The sequence below is a fragment of the Pleurodeles waltl genome, chromosome 3_1 (assembly GCF_031143425.1).
Source record: "Pleurodeles waltl isolate 20211129_DDA chromosome 3_1, aPleWal1.hap1.20221129, whole genome shotgun sequence".
In the NCBI taxonomy this organism is placed as follows: domain Eukaryota; kingdom Metazoa; phylum Chordata; class Amphibia; order Caudata; family Salamandridae; genus Pleurodeles; species Pleurodeles waltl.
Window position 1 is genome coordinate 36,147,826 of NC_090440.1, and position 20,912 is coordinate 36,168,737.

General features: G+C 48.2%; 1 protein-coding gene across 1 annotated transcript in view; it reads left to right on the forward strand.

Moving 5' to 3' along the window:
• Positions 1 to 732: 732 nt before the first annotated feature.
• LOC138283740 (astacin-like metalloendopeptidase) overlaps positions 733 to 20,912 on the forward strand; it is a 67,900-nt gene continuing 47,720 nt past the window's right edge. Inside the window, exons 1-3 of the mRNA XM_069221786.1 lie at positions 733 to 817; positions 2,042 to 2,090; positions 3,272 to 3,322. Coding sequence (XP_069077887.1) covers positions 755 to 817; positions 2,042 to 2,090; positions 3,272 to 3,322 — 163 coding nt within the window. The 5' untranslated portion in view covers positions 733 to 754. The remainder of the gene's footprint in view (positions 818 to 2,041; positions 2,091 to 3,271; positions 3,323 to 20,912) is intronic.

Below are 20,912 nucleotides of genomic sequence, written 5' to 3' on the forward strand. Positions count from 1 at the left end.
AGAGTTGCTGGCTGGCTAACACAATTACCCCCCAAAAATACACAAGACACCCACAGAAGACTAACATAAGAAATGAATAGAAGTGTCACCCAAACATATCGAGAGTGTTCAAACAGTCATAGTATAATAAGGATTTTACGGTGGCCTAAAGCCTGGTGATAACTGCAATAAGGAGAGATTAATAAAACATATACAATCATCATGTAAACCCAAAAAAAACATTTATCAGGAATACATTTTGGCATTAGTCTGTAATGCTCAAAACAGCCCATAAAGGGCACCATAACGCATCCATATATATTCACCAGAGCACATAATTCCCCTACGCAAATACACTCTGTACCACACAATTCCACACTGCACAATTCCATGGGCAACAATTAAAATACAAGCCACAGCTCTTCACTACACACCATATACATCCTCTACACTCTAAAACAAAAGACATAGGTAAAAGACATTGCCATGTACAATGCCTATAGTTCTAACTCTCGCAAATGCGAGACCTATCGCATTGCAAATGCTTGTTCACTATGGGAGGGGGCGGTGTGTGTGCCGAGCGCTGCCCGAGGCAGCCAACGACAAAAAAAACACACAAAACAAGGCTTTAGTCACTTCCGGGGATTCCTTTGGGAGGGTGCCCTAGAATGGACAGAGGCGGGTGGCATTAGACGCGGTGCCCCCACCCCTCATTAAGTGTATATAAAGGAGCTGAAAACATGCGTAGCCAGACAGCTGACCTCCGCGACACAACATGCTGGCCATAGGCGCTCTCCTCTCCTCGGCCTCCTTGCTGGGCTTTGCCCTGGCGCTTCCAGTGAGTTTTGGGGCCTCTTTCTCGGCGCTGTTCTAATACCTATGCAACACACTATCCGTCGCTGGCCTGTCTCTGGCAGAGTTCGTCTCTCTTCTCTTTCCCCCGGGGGCGGGAGGGGGGTTGCCAGGGGGCTCCCCCTCTTTCCCTGCCACCGACCCAGCACTCCTTTATACCCCTCGAAACCTACATACCTGGCACTGTCCCTCACTCCTTTCTACCCCTCGAGGACACCTCCTTCACTGGCACTGTACGTCCCTGGCACTGTACGTTACTCCTTTCTACCCCTCGAGGACACTTTTGTCCCTGGCACTGTCCGTTACTCCTTTCTACCCCTCGAGGACACCTTCATCCCTGGCACTGTCCGTCCCTGGCACTGTCCGTTACTCCTTTCTACCTCTGGAGGACACCTTGACCCCTGGCACTGTCCGTCCCTGGCACTGTCCGTTACTCCTTTCTACCCCTGGAGGACACCTTGACCCCTGGCACTGTCCGTCCCTGGCACTGTCCGTTACTCCTTTCTACCCCTGGAGGACACCTTGACCCCTGGCACTGTCCGTCCCTGGCACTGTCCGTCACTCCTTTCTACCCCTGGAGGACACCTTGAACCCTGGCACTGTCCGTCCCTGGCACTGTCCGTTACTCCTTTCTACCCCTCGAGGACACCTTCATCCCTGGCACTGTCCGTCCCTGGCACTGTCCGTTACTCCTTTCTACCTCTGGAGGACACCTTGACCCCTGGCACTGTCCGTTACTCCTTTCTACCTCTGGAGGACACCTTGACCCCTGGCACTGTCCGTCCCTGGCACTGTCCGTTACTCCTTTCTACCCCTGGAGGACACCTTGACCCCTGGCACTGTCCGTCCCTGGCACTGTCCGTCACTCCTTTCTACCCCTGGAGGACACCTTGAACCCTGGCACTGTCCGTCCCTGGCACTGTCCGTCACTCCTTTCTACCCCTGGAGGACACCTTTGTCCCTGGCACTGTCCGTCACTCCTTTCTACCCCTCGAGGACACCTTCACCCCTGGCACTGTCCGTTACTTCTTTCTACCCCTGGAGGACACCTTCACCCCTGGCACTGTCCGTTACTCCTTTCTACCCCTGGAGGACACCTCGACCCCTGGCACTGTCCGTCCCTGGCACCGTCCGTCACTCCTTTCTTCCCCTCCAGGACCCCTCCATCCTTCGGTGTCTAACACACTGGCTCTGTCGGTTTCTTCTGCAGATTCCTGACGTGGGTCTCCCGGTGAGCACCGAGGCTCTCAGCCCCACCGGTAAGTGTCTCGTCTTGTGTGAGAGAAGGTGATAAGAGAGAACGAATAGAAAGGCGCGGAGGAGACATGGGAGGCTTGAGTGTGCTGCTGCAGCGCTCTCTAGGTGGGGGAGTGTCTTCTCGGCGGAGTATTGCTATGAGGAAGCTGAAGGAAGCCCTCGTGCCCACTCACCCTCTGCTGGAAGTGAGGAGACTTCTCTGTCACTGCTCCCTGGCTCGGAGCGCCCTCCAGCTGCTCGAGGCCCAGGTCGCGGAAGACGAGGCGCTGTGAATAGGGCTGGGGGTGTGGGAGTTCATGCTGCTTAACCCCCACACAGGAGCGCAGCTATCAGCAGTGCAGCAGGTGCAGCGAGCACAGGGCTAGGGGGTGCGGGGCCCATTTGGCCTCAGTTAGTTGCTGCTTTTACTACCCTCTGTTTTCTGAAGGAAGTCCTTTCATTATAGGAAAATCTGTTCCCCATGCCTATAGAAGTGCCTTCCCTGGGTGTTTTTTGTGTTCTGAGTGTCTGCCATTTAGTGCAGTTTTATACCTCTACCTGTATTTTCTACTCTTCTGTAACATGTACACGGCACCTTTCCTTCTACAACGTATCATTTGCTACCTCTTATATCTTGTTTGCTTTTGATACATGCACAACGGCCACCACTGCCTCATGTAACGTAACTATTGTTTTAGTGTTTTGAGTATCTACCATTTATTGCAATTTTTTTACCTCTACTCGTACTTTATTTGCTCTTGTATCCTGCACACGTCACTTTTTCCTTTCGTAACGTATCGTTTGCTACCTCGTGTATTTTTTGCTCCTGATACTTGCACAATTATCACTATTGCCTCATGTAATGTAACGTTTGTTTTGTAACAGGCTCACTTGTAATTCTTCTCCTCTTGTATCTTTACTTTGCCTATTGTGAAGCGCTCTGACACCTTCGGGTAAAGGCCGCGCTATATAAAAACGCATTAAATAAATAAATAAAATAAAACCAAGCCCGGGGTGGGAGGTCCGGTTTGCATCCTCCGACTAGGACTCCTGGTAGGCCTCCGCCCACACAGCACCAATGAGCGGCCCAGTGCTAACGGCGAGGTTCAGTGCTGAGGGGAGGGAGGCGGAGGAGAGGGCCGGAGGTGAACTGGCCTCCGCCTCACTTGGCTGTGGATGTCACAAGATACTGTTTTCTTTTCAGGAATGAGCGATGAACTCGAGCCGGACGATGACATCCTGGAGGCCAATAAAGGTAAGGATCTGGGCGGGGATGTTGGGGTGCGGGGCTCCACAGGGTAGGGTGACCACCCGTCCGTAAATTTCACGGACTGTCCGTAATTTCGCCCTGCCGTCCGTTGTCCGTGATGAAAGCCTTAATGGACGGCATTTGTCCCTTATTTTACCCTTTCAACAAAAGGACACCGTAGGCAGGGCGAAATTACAGGTAGATTAGTTTCCCAGCTGGATTGAAAGGCTGGGAGTTCCTGTGCTCGGAGGGAGGGGCAGACAGATAAGAAAAGGCCTTCTTGCCAGGGTGTCTCCCCTAAAGAAATGCAAATGTGCAAACTGGTAAATCTGCAATTGTAAAGGGGCTTGAAAACCTGCACTGACTTTAAACAAAGGAGCCACTTAAAGCTTTCTGATGGCAAAGATTTTTTCTTTTAAGGGTGTTCCTGAGGTGAGCTGTGGAGTGTGTGCCTTTAATGGAGTGTTATAAAAAAAAGTTAGTACAGGTATAAACTGTATATTATTCAAATCTGTATTTGAGAAGCACTTTTTAATATTTAACCGAAATGTATTTGCGCATTTTGTAGCAGCTTATATTATGATGTAATTGTATTTATATAGCGCTTACTATCCCTGACGAAGCGTCAAATGCATGTTTAAAATACAGGCTTACACATTCACAGTTGTTCCAGGGGCCTCCGTACCTCATAGTACTAACAAACACTGGCAAAGCCAATAGGTCTCGTCTGCACAAGAGTTATTGGCTTTGCCAATGTGTTTTAGCCACATTATACATCAGAGTGGCTGCTGTTCATGGCTAAAAGTTAATGGCATAGTGGTGTGGAGTTTAGAGTGCATTGACGTAGAATGCAGTGGTTTAGAGTGCAGTGGCATGGAGTGGCGTGGGACAGAGTAGAGTGGCATAGAGTGCAGTGGAGTAGAGTGGCATACAATAGAGTGGCAGAGAGTGCAGTAGTGTAGAGTGGTGCAGTGGCATAGAGTACAGAGTAGACTCATGTGGCAGAGAGTGCAGTGGAGTAGTGTAGAGTGGTGCAGAGTAGAGTATAGTGCTGTAGAGTACAGTGGCGTAGAGTGGAGTGAAGCAGAGAAGAGTAGCACAGAGTGCAGTGGCATTGAGTGCAGTAGTACAGAGTAGATTGGTGTACAGTACAGTGGCGGAGAGTGCAATGTTGCAGCGTAGAATCAGTGCAGTGATGTAGAGTGGAGCAGAGTGGCACAGAGAGCAGTGGCGCAGATTACAGTGGTGCAGAGTAGAGGGCAGTGGCGTACAGTGCAGTTGTTTAGAGTGTATTGGCACAGAGTGCAGTGGCATAGAGTGGCATGGGGTAGTGTAGCATAAAGTGCAGTGGAGTGGAGTGGCATACAATTGAGTGGCAGAGAGTGCAGTAATGCAGAGTGGTGCAGTGTCAGACTGCACAGTAGACTTGTGAGATAAATGTAGAGTCCCAGGCATACACTCTAGTGCTGTGAGACTACAGACAAGTTGTGGCTTCCTCACATCCTGACATTAGGTGTGAGACTGTCGGCCACACCATCTGCCCTGCTTCTTTATATTTTTTTTTAGATTGAAAGTCCATGGGTGGTTGGGGTAAGCTAGATGTTTTTGTTCAATGTGTTTAAACTTACATAAGGTTAATTACCTTAATGTTTCCCAAACTGTTTGCCAGGGGTTTTAAAATGTTCAGAAACATTATACAAAATTAGCTGTTACTTTCTCATCAAGAAAGATTGGGTAGATTTGGGTAGGGGTGATGGCTTTGCCGCAGTACTGAAGGGCATTAATTTACTACTGAACAAGGACGTAATGTGACACCTGAATGTAGCATACCAGGAGGCAATCACAAAAAGACCATAGTGAATAAATAGTGCTATGTTAAAAAGTAAATAAATTCACTGACAGCATAGTGAGACATGGCATCCCTTGCGTGTGACTGTAAAACTGACATTTGTTCTTGAATTTGTGTCCTGAATTTTGACCCTTTGTCCTGAAATTTTGTCCTGAATTTTGACCCTTTGTCCTGAATTTTTCACAGTCCTGTCCAGAATTTGCATCAATGCCAGGTGGTCACCCTAAGAAAGGGTCTCAAATGTACGGATTTTTAGCATTCATTAAATGTCAATGCTGGAAGCATAGGGTGACCAGATAATCAGTACAAGAAAGTGGGACACAGAAATAGGACTAAATGATGGGTATGGGTCCTGCTTGATGGATCACTCCGAAACATTCCGAAAAACAATTTGTGAAGCTTTTTCAACCAGCACCAAAGATAGGCAAGTAAAAAAACACTTTTTCTATAGAAACTAGGTCCTAACTATAACAACCTAGTGGCAACTGCCACTATGTTATATATATATATATATATATATATATATATATATATAACCATAGAAATTCAGCAGTTGCAGTTATCTCATTTAACTATAACTCGTGCCCTAAGGCAACTATAACTCACACCCTGCCGTGCAGTTTTTTCATCAATAATTTCACTGCACATGTTGCATATTATCAATGATGTCGTAGAAGATTTCATGAGTGATTTAATATGTGGGGTAATTAGCAGTGCATGGCGAGGGCATGAGTTATAGTTGAATTTCTATGATTTTTTAAATCTTATTTCCTAACTATAACGTCCCTGTAACCTGCGGGTGTGAGTGTGTGTGCGAGTTTCTGTCGGGGCATATAGGTGTGTTTGTGTTTGTGGCTGTGTGGGTATGTAAGTGGGTGTGTGAGTGTGTGGTGAGTGGATGTGTGACTGGCTGGGTATGTGAGTGGGTGTTAGAGTGACTGTGTGGGTGTGTGAGCAGGTGTCTGAGTGGCTGTGTGAGTGGGTTTCTGGGTCTCTGAGTGGGTGCGTGAGTGGCTGTATGGCTGAGTAAGTGGTTGTGTGGGTGTGTGAGTGGCTGTGTGAGTCTATAAGTGGGTGTGTGAGTGGGTGTGTGACTGGCAGTGTGGTGGTGTGGGCGTGGGTGTGTGAGTGGTTCTGTGGGTTGTGTGAGTGTGAGTGGGTGTGTGACTGCTGTATGGGTCTAGGAGTGGTTCTGTGGGTGTGTGAGTAGCTGTATGGGTGTGTGAGTCGTTGTGTGGGTGTATGAGAGTGAGTGTGTAAGTAGGTGTGTGGGTCTGTGAGTGGGTGCATGTTTTTTTAATTGTGGTCTGGATCCGCAGATCCACCAGAATCCCCCAAATCCATGAGGATCCAGGTGGATCCTGGTTTGCTAAAAAAGAAATGCCTTGGGCTATTTTCTTGCCCATCAGGGGCCCCTCACAGACCGGTTCATCAGTGTCATGGGGTCAGGGTACCTCTACCCTAACCCTTTTCATCACTTTAAAATTGTTAGTTTACCCACTGGGAACCAAGCCTTGATTAACTAAATGGCAGCCGCAACTTTCCTCTCAGGTTGCGGCCAGCCAATCACGGCATACTGTTGGTGCGTAGATTCTCAAATTCACCCAGATACGCAGAGGATCTGTCATCTCTAGATATACATAAATCTTTTTACTTTAATAACTCCAAGACTACTGAACAGAGCTACACCAAATTACAAAATCTATCCAATGTTGGCATGTCCAGTGAAAAACCTGAGGTTCTAGTGCACGTGTGAGCACCATCTCACACATTTATTTAGCGATAGTTTTTAAACATGAACTTGGAAACATTCTTACCCTCGCTGTGGCGACAATGCCATTGCTGCCCTAGAAGACAAGTAATTTGCCATGCATACCCTAAATGTGGACTAGATTTATTTTTACTATAGGTGAAACACCATTATAGTCTATTCAAGCAAATTCAAGAGATTTTTGTACAGCCACATCTTGAACCCGTGAATTTGAGGTGCTCTTATATGTCAGAACAAGGTAAAGGGAGGGTTGGTGAAATAAAATATTTCAGTAGGACCAGGGGATGTTGTCAAATGGGGTAGCCAGGACTGATCCCACATCATGCAATTCATACACTAGATGGGTATCTCTTTCTCTTCTTAACTTCAAAGATTTATGCGTTATTTTTCATTCTTGGTATATGAGGGTAGCATGTGGGTGGCAGGAAGAAGCCACATAAAAGCTTGGCTCATTTTTGGCTTGAAGGTCTAAGGGGACATGAGCTGAGCCAGTGCGAGGCATCCGGATCGAGCCTGGCTTAGGCTTTCAGTGGCTCACCCCCCTCTGTTGCCGGCAAGGGTTTTGTTCTTGCTGCAGGCATATGTTGTAAGTCTTTCAGCATTGTGTGGGCGACCAGTGTGGTGCTTTTGTGTTAGTTCACAGCACCTAGCACTATGCTAGAGGAAAGATATGTGAGAGAGAGGATGCAATCACTAGCTGGTGTGTCACAGGCCCCAGTGCAAGGAAGTAAATGCCCACTGGCTGCTGTTTGAATAATACATTAGAGCAATATCTGAGCTTCAGTGGACCCTTCATGCCTCTGGGCCCTTGTGCCACTGCACCTGCTGCACCAATGGAAGCTAACCCAAGTTACACGAGCTGGCTGTTCTAGTTTATGCTGCAGGCCCCATGTTTAGCTTGTGGTTATTAGTGAAGATTTTCAATCCATCTTCTTTGCTATACACAGCACTTTAGGCCACCCAAACTACATCTGAGGAGAGATAGGGCACAGGTAGGGCTGAGACTTATCTGGATGTCTGCATTAAAGCAATCCTGCAGGAGTTATGATCATCTTTGTCAAACAATGTGTTTTAAACAGTAATTGCTCTCTCCTCAATACAGACTAATAGACCCCAGATGAAAAATTCACAATGCACTTGTTTGCTTGCACTGCTCTGCGCACCCCTAACGACACCATGGTAGCACTGTATTTACAACACAGTGCACAATGGCGCTCCTTAGCACAGCTGTGCCAGAATTTCTGATGCAGTTGTGGCGCTTTGCTGGTCTAGCATCAAAAATGTTGACGGTAGTCAAGCAAAGCTTGGGAAGGCCCATTTAAAACAGCCTAGTGTCACTTTAATGTCTGCCCTTGAGCTGGCGTTAAATGATCACGCTAGAATGATGCAGGGGAATCTTGTAGATTTCTCTGCGCCATTTATGCAGGCCTCCTAGCGGAGGAACGCCTCCCTTGCATACATTATACCTGGAGCAGGTATAATGTAGTGCAAGGGTTTACAAACTGGCGCCATGGTACTATTGTGACAGTTTGTAATTATGGCGCAAGATGGGGGACTGTTCTGCGCCACCGTAGCGTTAAAAAAAATGACACTGCGGTGGCACAAAGGGCTTGTAAATGACCCCCTCTGTGTGATATCATGTATCATGGCACATGGTGTACGTGGTGTTGCAGATGGACTCTTCTAGGGACAAACCCAAGGGTCCATATGCTATATGTTGAAGAGCGAATATTGTGTCACATAGTATATGAGATGTTATGGATAGAATCAAAATAAATATTTCTGCAGACAAACCCAGATGTGCACATGTCCTGTGCCAAGGGTCATACCAACAGCTGGAAGAGAGGTTGTGACATAACATAACGTTGGCGTACTGTGCATTGCACTGCGTTGTGGAACTAAAAGCACTGGCTGTTATAGTTTCTGAGAATGGTGGTCTTCCACCTCTGGTGGGGTCCTCAACCTCTGGTGGAGTCTTCAGCCTCTGGTGTCTTTCATCTCTGTGGTCTTTCACCTCTGGTGGGGTCTTCAGCCTCTGGTGGGGTCTTTGACCTCTGGGGTCTTCCACCTCTGGTGGGGTCTTCCACCTCTAGTGGGGTCTTTCATCTTTGCGGTCTTCCACCTCTGGTGGGGTCTTTCATCTCTGGGGTCTTCTACCTCTGGTGGGGGTTTCAACCTCTAGGGTCTTCCACCTCTTCTGGGGGCCTTCAACCTCTGGTGGGGTCTTTCATCTCTGGGGTCATCTACCTCTGGTGGGGTTTTCAACCTCTAGGGTCTTCCACCTCTGCTGGGGGCCTTCAACCTCTGATGGGGTCTTTGATCTCTGGGGCCTTCCACCTCTGGTGGGGGTCTTTGATCTCTGGTGGGATCTTCCACCTCTAGGGGGGGTCTTTTGATCTCTGGTGGGATCTTCCACCTCTGGTGGGGTCTTTCATCTCTGGGATCTTCTCCCTCTGGTGGGGTTTTCAACCTCTGGGAGAATCTTTAGTCACTATTCAGGTTCAGTGCTGCAACCCAAAGAGGTTTGTGTTTTTTCAGGTGACTATTCATCTATCGTTCTTGATATAACAGAACACTCCGATACTTTTTATATCCGTAAACGAAAGAGCTGGTTGCTTAAACAAGGTTTAGTATTGGTAGACATGGTTTCTACTTAATGTGTCTATCACAACAGCAAGTTCATTTCTGCTATGTATACAAAGCATGAAATAGGCAAATAAAGACACATAAACACCAATAGACACCAATATGCACTTCCAAGATGGGATTGGAATAAACCAGATTTTTGATCTTTAGCAGTTCATGACATGCCCAAAAAACCACATGATACCAGCTGGATCCAGAAAGAAAAATATGTAATTGGTCAAGCAAAATTTGTACCAGGGTAGTATTTTCTTCTTACTTAGTAATTGTTTAAGGTTGAAGACTAATTATTTCTGTTGTTTGTGTCCTCTGTAGTATACAAGTCCCTTTGAACCATGATTCCCCATTTCAGGCCCATTAAGTTGCAATAAAGCCATATTACCATGCTTGTGTGCAAAGCGCCTCTTTCTTGTGCACGGCCTAGGCCCAGTCCTTGCTTTGTGAGTGGTTACTGAGGGGGGTCTGGCTCCTCTCTTAGTGGCTTCCTAGAATAAGCCCATCAGTTTGTCCACAGGAAAGTCCTTGGGGTTCAGAGCAGCTTTAATGTTGAGGGACTACCCAAAGCTTTACATCTATCAAAGTCCAAGCTTAAGCAATGACATGAAAACTATCCCTCCTCCTATTGATATACTAGTACCTGTTACACGTCTTTAGATGATATACCTAGTGCCTACTGTACACCTCTAACTGATATACCTACTATAAACCTCTAACTGATATACCTAGTTCCTTCTACACACCTCTAACTGATATACCTAGTGTCTCGTAAACACATCTAACTGATATACCTAATACCTACTATACATATCTGTTGTACCAAGTGCCTGCTATATGCTTATAACTGATATACCTAGAACCTATTATAGGCCTCTAACTGATATAGCTAGTACCTATTATATCCCTTCTGATATACCTTAATACCTACTATAGGCCTCTAACTGATATACCTAGTGTAGGAGGCTGGACTGGCTTGTAGTGAGTACCAAGGGGTACTTGCACCTTGCACCAGGCCCAGTTATCCCTTATTAGTGTATAGGGTGTCTAGCAGCTTAGGCTGATAGATAATGGTAGCTTAGCAGAGCAGCTTAGGCTGAACTAGGAGACGTGTGAAGCTACTACAGTACCACTTAGTGTCATATGCACAATATCATAAGAAAACACAATACACAGTTATACTAAAAATAAAGGTACTTTATTTTTATGACAATATGCCAAAGTATCTTAGAGTGTACCCTCAGTGAGAGGATAGGAAATATACACAAGATATATATACACAATAGCAAAAATATGCAGTATAGTCTTAGAAAACAGTGCAAACAATGTATAGTTACAATAGGATGCAATGGGGACACATAGGGATAGGGGCAACACAAACCATATACTCCAAAAGTGGAATGTGAACCACGAATGGACCCCAAACCTATGTGACCTTGTAGAGGGTCGCTGGGACTATTAGAAAATAGTGAGAGTTAGAAAATTAGCCCTCCCCAAGACCCTGAAAAGTGAGTGCAAAGTGCACTGAAGTTCCCCAAAAGACAAAGAGTCGTGATAGAGGAATAATGCAGGAAAGACACCAACCAACAATGCAACAACTGTGGATTTCCAATCTAGGGTACCTGTGGAACAAGGGGACCAAGTCCAAAAGTCAAAAGCAAGTCGGAGATGGGCAGATGCCCAGGAAATGCCAGCTGCGGGTGCAAAGAAGCTTCTACTGGACAGAAGAAGCTGAGGTTTCTGCAGGAACGAAAAGGGCTAGAGACTTCCCCTTTGGTGGACGGATCCCTCTCGCCTTGGAAAGTCGTGCAGAAGTGTTTTCCCGCCGAAAGGACGCCAACAAGCCTTGCTAGTCGCAAATCGTGCGTTTGGCGTTTTTGGACGCTGCTGGGGCCCAGGAGGGACCAGGAGGTCGCAAATTGGACCTGAAGAGAGAGGGGACATCGAGCAAGACAAAGAGCCCTCACTGAAGCAGGTAGCACCCGGAGAAGTGCCAGAAACAGGCACTACGAGGATGCGTGAAACAGTGCTCGCCGAAGTTGCACAAAGGAGTCCCACGTCGCCGGAGACCAACTTAGAAAGTCGTGCAATGCAGGTTAGAGTGCCGTGGACCCAGGCTTGGCTGTGCACAAAGGATTTCCGCCGGAAGAGCACAGGGGCCGGAGTAGCTGCAAAGTCGCGGTTCCCAGCAATGCAGCCCAGCGAGGTGAGGCAAGGACTTACCTCCACCAAACTTGGACTGAAGAGTCACTGGACTGTGGGGGTCACTTGGACAGGGTCGCTGGATTCGAGGGACCTCGCTCGTCGTGCTGAGAGGAGACCCAAGGGACCGGTAATGCAGCTTTTTGGTGCCTGCGGTTGCAGGGGGAAGATTCCGTCGACCCACGGGAGATTTCTTCGGAGCTTCTGGTGCAGAGAGGAGGCAGACTACCCCCACAGCATGCACAAGCAGGAAAACAGTCGAGAAGGCGGCAGGATCAGCGTTACAGAGTTGCAGTAGTCGTCTTTGCTACTATGTTGCAGGTTTGCAGGCTTCCAGCCCGGTCAGCAGTCGATTCCTTATCAGAAGGTGAAGAGAGAGATGCAGAGGAACTCGGCTGAGCTCATGCATTCGTTATGTGAAGTTTCCCCAGAGACAGAGACCCTAAATAGCCAGAAAAGAGGGTTTGGCTACCTAGGAGAGAGGATAGGCTAGCAACACCTGAAGGAGCCTATCACAAGGAGTCTCTGACGTCACCTGGTGGCACTGGCCACTCGGAGCAGTCCAGTGTGCCAGCAGCACCTCTGTTTCCAAGATGGCAGAGGTCTGGAGCACACTGGAGGAGCTCTGGACACCTCCCAGGGGAGGTGCAGGTCAGGGGAGTGGTCACTCCCCTTTCCTTTGTCCAGTTTCGCGCCAGAGCAGGGCTAAGGGGTCCCCTGAACCGGTGTAGACTGGCTTATGCAGAATTGGGCACCTCTGTGCCCAACAAAGCATTTCCAGAGGCTGGGGGAGGCTACTCCTCCCCTGCCTTCACACCATTTTCCAAAGGGAGAGGGTGTCACACCCTCTCTCAGAGCAAGTTCTTTGTTCTGCCATCCTGGGCCAGGCCTGGCTGGACCCCAGGAGGGCAGATGCCTGTCTGAGGGGTTGGCAGCAGCAGCAGCTGCAGTGAAACCCCAGGAAGGGCAGTTTGGCAGTACCAGGGTCTGTGCTACAGACCACTGGGATCATGGGATTGTGCCAACTATGCCAGGATGGCATAGAGGGGGCAGTTCCATGATCATAGACATGTTACATGGCCATATTCGGAGTTACCATTGTGAAGCTACATATAGGTAGTGACCTATATGTAGTGCACGCGTGTAATGGTGTCCCCGCACTCACAAAGTTCAGGGAATTGGCTCTGAACAATGTGGGGGCACCTTGGCTAGTGCCAGGGTGCCCTCACACTAAGTAACTTTGCACCTAACCTTTACCAGGTAAAGGTTAGACATATAGGTGACTTATAAGTTACTTAAGTGCAGTGTAAAATGGCTGTGAAATAACGTGAACGTTATTTCACTCAGGCTGCAGTGGCAGGCCTGTGTAAGAATTGTCAGAGCTCCCTATGGGTGGCAAAAGAAATGCTGCAGCCCATAGGGATCTCCTGGAACCCCAATACCCTGGGTACCTCAGTACCATATACTAGGGAATTATAAGGGTGTTCCAGTAAGCCAATGTAAATTGGTAAAATTGGTCACTAGCCTGTTAGTGACAATTTGTAAAGAGAGAGCATAACCACTGAGGTTCTGGTTAGCAGAGCCTCAGTGAGACAGTTAGGCACCACACAGTGAACACATACATATAGGCCACAAACTTATGAGCACTGGGGTCCTGACTAGCAGGGTCCCAGTGACACATAACAAACATACTGAAAACATAGGGTTTTCACTATGAGCACTGGGCCCTGGCTAGCAGGATCCCAGTGAGACAGTGAAAACACCCTGGCATACACTCACAAACAGGCCAAAAGTGGGGGTAACAAGGCTAGAAAGAGGCTACTTTCTCACACCTAGTGGGTACTGTATGCTTCTAACTGATATACCTAGTACCTACTATGCACTTCTAGCTAATATACGTAGTGCGTACGATATGCCTCTAACTGATATATCTATACCTACTATGCGCCTGTAACTGATATAACTAGTACCTATTATACACCTCTAACTGATATAGCTAGTACCTGCTATGGGACCCTCTGATATAGCTAGTACCGAGTAGCACTGTCTGGCACACCTGGTTCCAACTAGTGCTCTGTAAATGATATACACAGTGCCCACCAGTGCCCTTTAAATTGTACACCTAGGTTTAACTACTGCTTTCTGATACACCTAGGTCCAACTAGCACAATGTAACTGATAAACATAGTACCTACTGGTGCTTTCTAACTGATACACCTAGTTTCAACTAGCACTCGGTAACTGATACACAGAGTTCTAACTATCGCTGTCTAACTGATACACCTAGTTCCAACTAGCACACTCCGACTGATATATCTAGCTTCACCTAGCACTTTCTGATATACCCAGTATGCTCTAACGCTCTCTGATAAATTTAGTTCCAACCAGCACTTTAAAACTGTTACATGTGGATCTGACTAGCACTTTCTGATAAATAAATTGCCACTAGCATTGCCTGAGATATCTAATGGACACGAGTACTCTGTAACTGACTTACCTACCATGGAACACACTCCCTAGCTTACAAAGATCCTTGCAGGTGCCTGGTGTCTGAGCATTCATGTATTTTACGCCGCTATCCTGGCAGTTGCTGGGTGATATGATGCCCGCTCATGCAGGTATAGGATGGCTTGGGTTATCCTATGTTTGAAGACCTCATTTGGAGGGCCCATAGTGGCTTGGCTTCCAAGCAATAAGCCCCTCTTTTCTATGATCTGTGGAGGTTGCACAGGTCCTCATTACAGTCTTAGGCAGGGGGGCGTAGAGATGTCTGAAATAATCAGACCCCTGCAGTTTTAGCCTAAGCTTAGAGGGAGCAGCAAGCTCTTCTTCCTGGATTGAGTGCTGCAGTCCCGCCTCACTTTGTTTCACGATCCTTTCTCGGACAAAAACAGACACAACAGCAGAGAACTCTTCAGCATCGTCAAGGAGTTCTCCAACCCCAGTGCCAACGCCGTCACGCCCTCACAGGATCTGTGTGAATCCCTCGCCACTTTCTTCCATCGCAAGATTAGCGACCTCCACGACAGCTTCGGACACCAGACCCAACCAAACACCACCGAACCGGCATCCACGGCCATCACCCTCAACAACTGGTCCCACATCAACACGGAAGAAACCAAATCCATCATGAACTCTATCCACTCCGGCGCCCCTTCGGACCCCTGCCCGCACTTCATCTTTAACAAAGCCGACGACATCATCGCCCCGCACCTCCAGACCGTCATCAACTCTTCTTTTTCTTCTGCTACCTTCCCCGAATGCTGGAAACACGCCGAAGTCAACGCCCTACTAAAGAAACCTACGGCTGACCCGAGCGACCTGAAAAACATCCGCCCCATCTCTCTTCTGCCTTTCCCATCCAAAGTAATAGAGAAGACCGTCAACAAACAGCTGACCACCTTCCTGGAAGACAACAACCTGCTCGACCCCTCACAAACCGGATTCCGAACCAACCACAGCACTGAAACCGCCCTCATCTATGTCACTGACGACATCAGAACCCTGATGGACAACGGTGAAACAGTCGCCCTCATTCTGCTCGACCTCTCGGCTGCCTTTGACACCGTCTGTCACCGCACCCTAATCACCCGCCTCCGCTCCACCGGAATCCAAGGCCAGGCCCTGCACTGGATCGCCTCCTTCCTCTCAAACCGTTCCCAAAGAGTTTACCTCCCTCCGTTTCGCTCAGAACCCACCGAGATCATCTGCGGCGTACCCCAAGGCTCATCACTCAGCCCGACACTCTTCAATGTCTACATGAGCCCCCTCGCCAACATCGTACGCAAGAACGACATCATCATCACCTCCTACGCCGACGACACCCAACTTATACTCTCCCTCACCAAGGACCCCGCCAGCGCCAAGACCAACCTACAAGAGGGTATGAAGGACGTCGCAGATTGGATGAGGCTCAGCCGCCTAAAGCTGAACTCTGAAAAAACGGAAGTCCTCATCCTCGGCAACACCCCGTCCGCCTGGGACGACTCCTGGTGGCCCACGGCCCTCGGCACCGCACCGACCCCCACAGACCACGCCCGCAACCTCGGCTTCATCTTGGACCCTCTTCTCACCATGACCAAGCAAGTCAACGCTGTGTCCTCCGCCTGCTTCCTCACCCTCCGCATGCTCCGCAAGATCTTCCGCTGGATCCCCGCCGACACCAGAAAAACCGTGACCCACGCCCTCGTCACGAGCCGCCTGGACTACGGCAACACCCTCTACGCCGGGACCACAGCCAAACTCCAAAATCGCCTGCAACGCATTCAAAACGCCTCGGCCCGCCTCATCCTCGACATACCCCGCAGCAGCCACATCACCGCACACCTGAGACACCTGCACTGGCTCCCAGTCAGCAAAAGGATCACCTTCCGACTTCTCACCCACGCACACAAAGCCCTCCACGACAAGGGACCGGAATACCTCAACAGACGCCTCAGCTTCTATGTCCCCACCCGCCTTCTCCGCTCCTCTGGCCTCGCACTCGCTGCTGTCCCTCGCATCCGCCGCTCCACGGCGGGTGGGAGATCTTTCTCCTTCCTGGCGGCCAAGACCTGGAACTCCCTCCCCACCAGCCTCAGGACCATCCAGGACCACTCCGCTTTCCGGAGACTCCTAAAGACCTGGCTGTTCGAGCAGCGATAACCCCCCCTTTTTCCCCTAGCGCCTTGAGACCCGCACGGGTGAGTAGCACGCTTTATAAATGTTAATGATTTTGATTTGATTTGATTTGATTTGACACTGGTCCTCGCGCTCGTGAAACAGACATTCATTGGGGCCCCAGAAAATAGCAAACATATAACCTTGTAATTATTCTATAAAATTGGCAGCTGTGAAAACATTTAGCAATTGAGGTTATGTTTAGGCATCCCTTTTAAAAATGCAGTCAAATACATGATTACCGACCTGGTAATGGCATCCTTGATACTATGATTCTTTATCAGAAATGAGAGGGACATTGGAGACTAGTCGGAGCCCTCTTCCCCATTCCTGCACACGTTCACGCCTTCTTCCAGTCATGACATGTAATATACTGCACCCTGCTTCAGGGCTGGAAGGCCTGCAGAGGATTTACATATATTACACGGGGACCTGGCCTTCCTTGTCTCTCCTCTTAATTACGGCCGTCGTTGCCTAGCAATAACTAACGCCAGAAGATGGGGCCTGGTTGCCTAGAGCAGCCTCCGGCGAATTCTGGCTCCCTTCCGACTTCTCCTTACTCTCCCCGCTACGGAATTAGAGGTGTATGAGACGAAGGACCGAGTCACAGGTGATTGGTGAGTTTTGGAAGCGGATGGGTATTTCCCATTTTCTATCGGGAGACGTAAAGTGAACTTACGGTACACTGCGTGCGCTCTTTACAACCAGAGTGCTCCTTTTACCCACAGCAAGCTCTCAAACTGCGTGTTTGTACTCTTAAAGTGTCCTGTGCTCCACTTTTTCTGCCAGCATAACTAGCTCATCCAATGCCTGCGGTATTAAAATGTTGGCAGTTGCCTCAAAGCTGTTAGTGTGTGCTGCTTGGTGTCCCATTGCTCGCAATCTGCTGACATTGTACTTCCGTTGTCACTATTGCCCTTTGTGCGCAAAGCATGTGAAGTGTCAGTGCTGTCAGTGCCAAGTAGTAGTGAGCACTCATGTTCACACATGCGGTTCGTTTTCTACGTTTGCCGTTCATTTGTTTATTACTTCACATAATCAGAACATGCATGGAATTGTGTCCTATGTGTTTTTTGTACATAGTTTTTGTGGCTCTAGGTAGGTGAAATCAACTGAAAGGTATTGAATCCTCAGCACAGCGGGAGAGCTGATACTGCAATATTCACTGCACTCTGGAAACATGCCCCATAATGCTTTGCGGGACATTCCCTTACAACACATTTTTGCCTATTACTCAGTCTGTGGTGCTCCTAGGACAATGGTACCACCACCAAAATTTTCAGCGCAACATGCTGTTTTGTCCAGGCCATCTACTGGGTTACACTAGGTTGCGGGGCAAAATCATAACCTGTCCCACCATTCGATGTCTTTTTAAGCTGGAACTTTTATTTCTAGATGAGAGTTATTTGTGTTCTGACGCCCTTGTTTGTATTGATATTCTATTAGGCATGCTAGGCTTGAAAATATGTAATGCACTATGCCCTCTAGGGGCTGAATACATGGTTACACTATAGTGCTCCCTCGTCTTCTTCTCGCCTTCCCTCTCTTCCTTCCCCTCTTCTCTGTCTCTCACCCTCCTTTCACTATCCTCCTTTTCTGCTCACTATCCTTCCTTCTACCTCAGCCACCGCCCTATTGCCCCTCCATCCCTCTGCTTCATCATCCCCTCTCTCCACCTCTCCCTTCTCTCTCTTCCTCCCCTCTTCTCTGTCCTCACCCGCCTCTCACCTTTGCTTCCCTGTCTCTGTCCATCTGACTCGCCCATCTTTTCCCCTCTGACTATCCTCCTTTTCTACTCACTATCCTTCCTTCTGCCTCAGCCACCGCCCTATTGCACTTCCATCCCTCTGCTTCACCTTCCCCTCTCTCCACCTCGCCCTTCTCGGTCCCCCTCTTCTCTGTCCCTCACCCTCCTTTCACTAACATCCTTTACTGCTCACTATCATTTCCCTTCTGGTGCAGCCTCCTCCCTGTTGCCTTCCTATCCGTCTACTACACCTTCCCCTCTCTCCACCTCATCCTTCTCTGTCTCCCCCCTCTTCTCTGTCCCTCACCCTCCTTTCACTATCATCGTTTACTGCTCACTATCCTCCCTTCGCCTCAGCCTCCTCCCTGTTGCCCTCCCATACCTCTGTTTCACCTTCCCCTCTCTCCTCGCCCTTCTCTGTCCCCCACTCTTCTCTGTCCCTCACCCTCCTTTCACTATCCTCCTTTTCTGCTCACTATCCTCCCTTCTGCCTCAGCCTCCTCCCTGTTGCCCTCCCATACCTCTGCTTCACCTTCGCCTCTCTCCACCTCGCCCTTCTCTCTTTAGTTTAGGACCTGGAGGGTTATAGCTGCACTATAATCAGGGCCACTGGAGTTATGTAACAAGGAAAGACCAAATTATGCAGCAGGGTTGACTACATTTTGCAGAGTAATGCAAGGTAGTATCACTATTATTTTGTCATTTTTCACACGTTAACACTGTCTGGAAAAAGGTTTTACCTTATAACTACCCGTTTAAAATGCAAGTACTGCAATAGGCAAATGAAAGGTGCAGAGTAAACGTTTGCTAAGGGTCCTCGACTGTGCAGCAACGCGTGACCTCATTTTTATGTACTTTTGATCCATTTAAGGTGACTTTTTGTTAAAATCTGCAGATTATACAGCAGATGATGGATGGTGTGGTAATTTTGACAAGTCCATAATTACACGTAAAACACTGTGGCTGCAGAATCCCATAATTCCAGTGGCCGTCACTATAATCCATTTCAGTCTAACCATGTAACAAAACGAGAACATTCATTTGGAGGGAAGAAACGCACAGTCACCAGGGCCCCAACATGGGGGGTGTGTTCTTTAAATTCCTTATAATTATAACACCAAGCTGCACCTTCTGTGAGACTGGGAGCAGGCAGAACAGCAGCAGCACCTGGTGCCAGTGCTGCCTGGCATTGTTGCCAGTGCTTTTCTTTCCAGAATAGACACTTGCACTGATCCTTGCCACTCTCTCCCAGTATTGTTTTAGTGAAACTTGACAAGCATTTTATATTTAAGACAAGTCAAACTTTGCCATTGTCAGTGTCTTTTTGCTTCATATGGTGCCATAAAAAGGGCCACTAGGATTATGCAATTCTGCAGCTGTGGGCTGTTCTGCATGGTTATGGATTTGCCATATAATCCATTATCTGCTGAATCGTTTGTAGATATTGAGAGAAATATTGTTTCTAGCTCAAACGGATGAAACTTCCTAGAAACATAGGCCCGAGTTTAAGAAAAGTGGCGCTGCACCCAGTGCAGCGCCACTTCTCTTGAACCCCACAGCACTCCTGTAACACCACCATGTGTGCGCTGTATTTAATATACTGTACACCATGGCGCAGGGTAGGGGCAATAGCATCAACATTTTTTACGCTATTGATGTACTGTGCAGGATTAGCACCAACATTTTGGCGCTAATTCTGCAAAGTACATAGGGGGGGCATTGAAAACAATGGTATGCCCCCTTTTAACACCTGCTCTGTGCAGGTGTTAAAAATAGCTGCTAAAAATGGCGCAGTGGAATCTTCCACTGCGCCATTTTTGCAGTCCCCCTAACCGGGGAACACCCTCTTTGCATACATTATGCCTGGTACAGGGATAATGTGGCGCAAGTGGTTACAAAGTAAATATGGCATGGCGAATTTAGCCTCCTTGGGCCACATTGGCATCATAATGTGGCGCAAGGAGGCGCTAGGCCCTCTTAAATCTGGGCCGAAGTGACACATATTGCTGGGCAGTGGAAGGCCCTTTGCTAAGGGTGACGAATCAACTGTCAGTTACCCATTGATGTATTTTGGTTTTAAACTGGTACTAACCAGGTGTACCCTTTGCCAAGACAGTGTTAAAGTATTGAAAATAATGAAATATTACTATCACAAAATATGCTGCATTACACCTCGTAATTTGCCTTTTCTTGCCGCACAATTTAGTCAATCTTGAAACGTAATTTAGATTTCCCTCGCTGCATAACTCCAGTGCCCCAGCCATAAATTAGGAATAGCGTCACAACAGAAGGAAACTAAAAGAAACCACTACGAAGATCTATATCCTGCTTCTATGCACGTTTTAACCTACACTTCTCGAAATGACGAAATCCTTCATACTGTTTCTGCCATAAAACGGCTTCATTTCTTAATTATTGTGTCACGAGAGCTTGCGGTCTCGATGTCGCTGGGCGGTCTCACCTGCTCCTGTTTACTCTGGCACAGTAATAGCTGACCCCTCCCCTCGGGACCTCACCCTGTCCGCAGGCATGGGCATTAGACCCGAAAGCTACACATTTAGGCTTTGATTGGCTGCTGTCCTCAGTCCTGTGTTTTTTTTTTCATTAAGTAAAAGCACAAACGATTGTTTTCTACTCCTGAATGGGTCGGGGGCGGGGGGTGTTAGATCTACCCGGCCCACCCTCTAGCACCGGGCCTGGCCCTCCCCCTCCTCCCCCTTTACACGTTTAC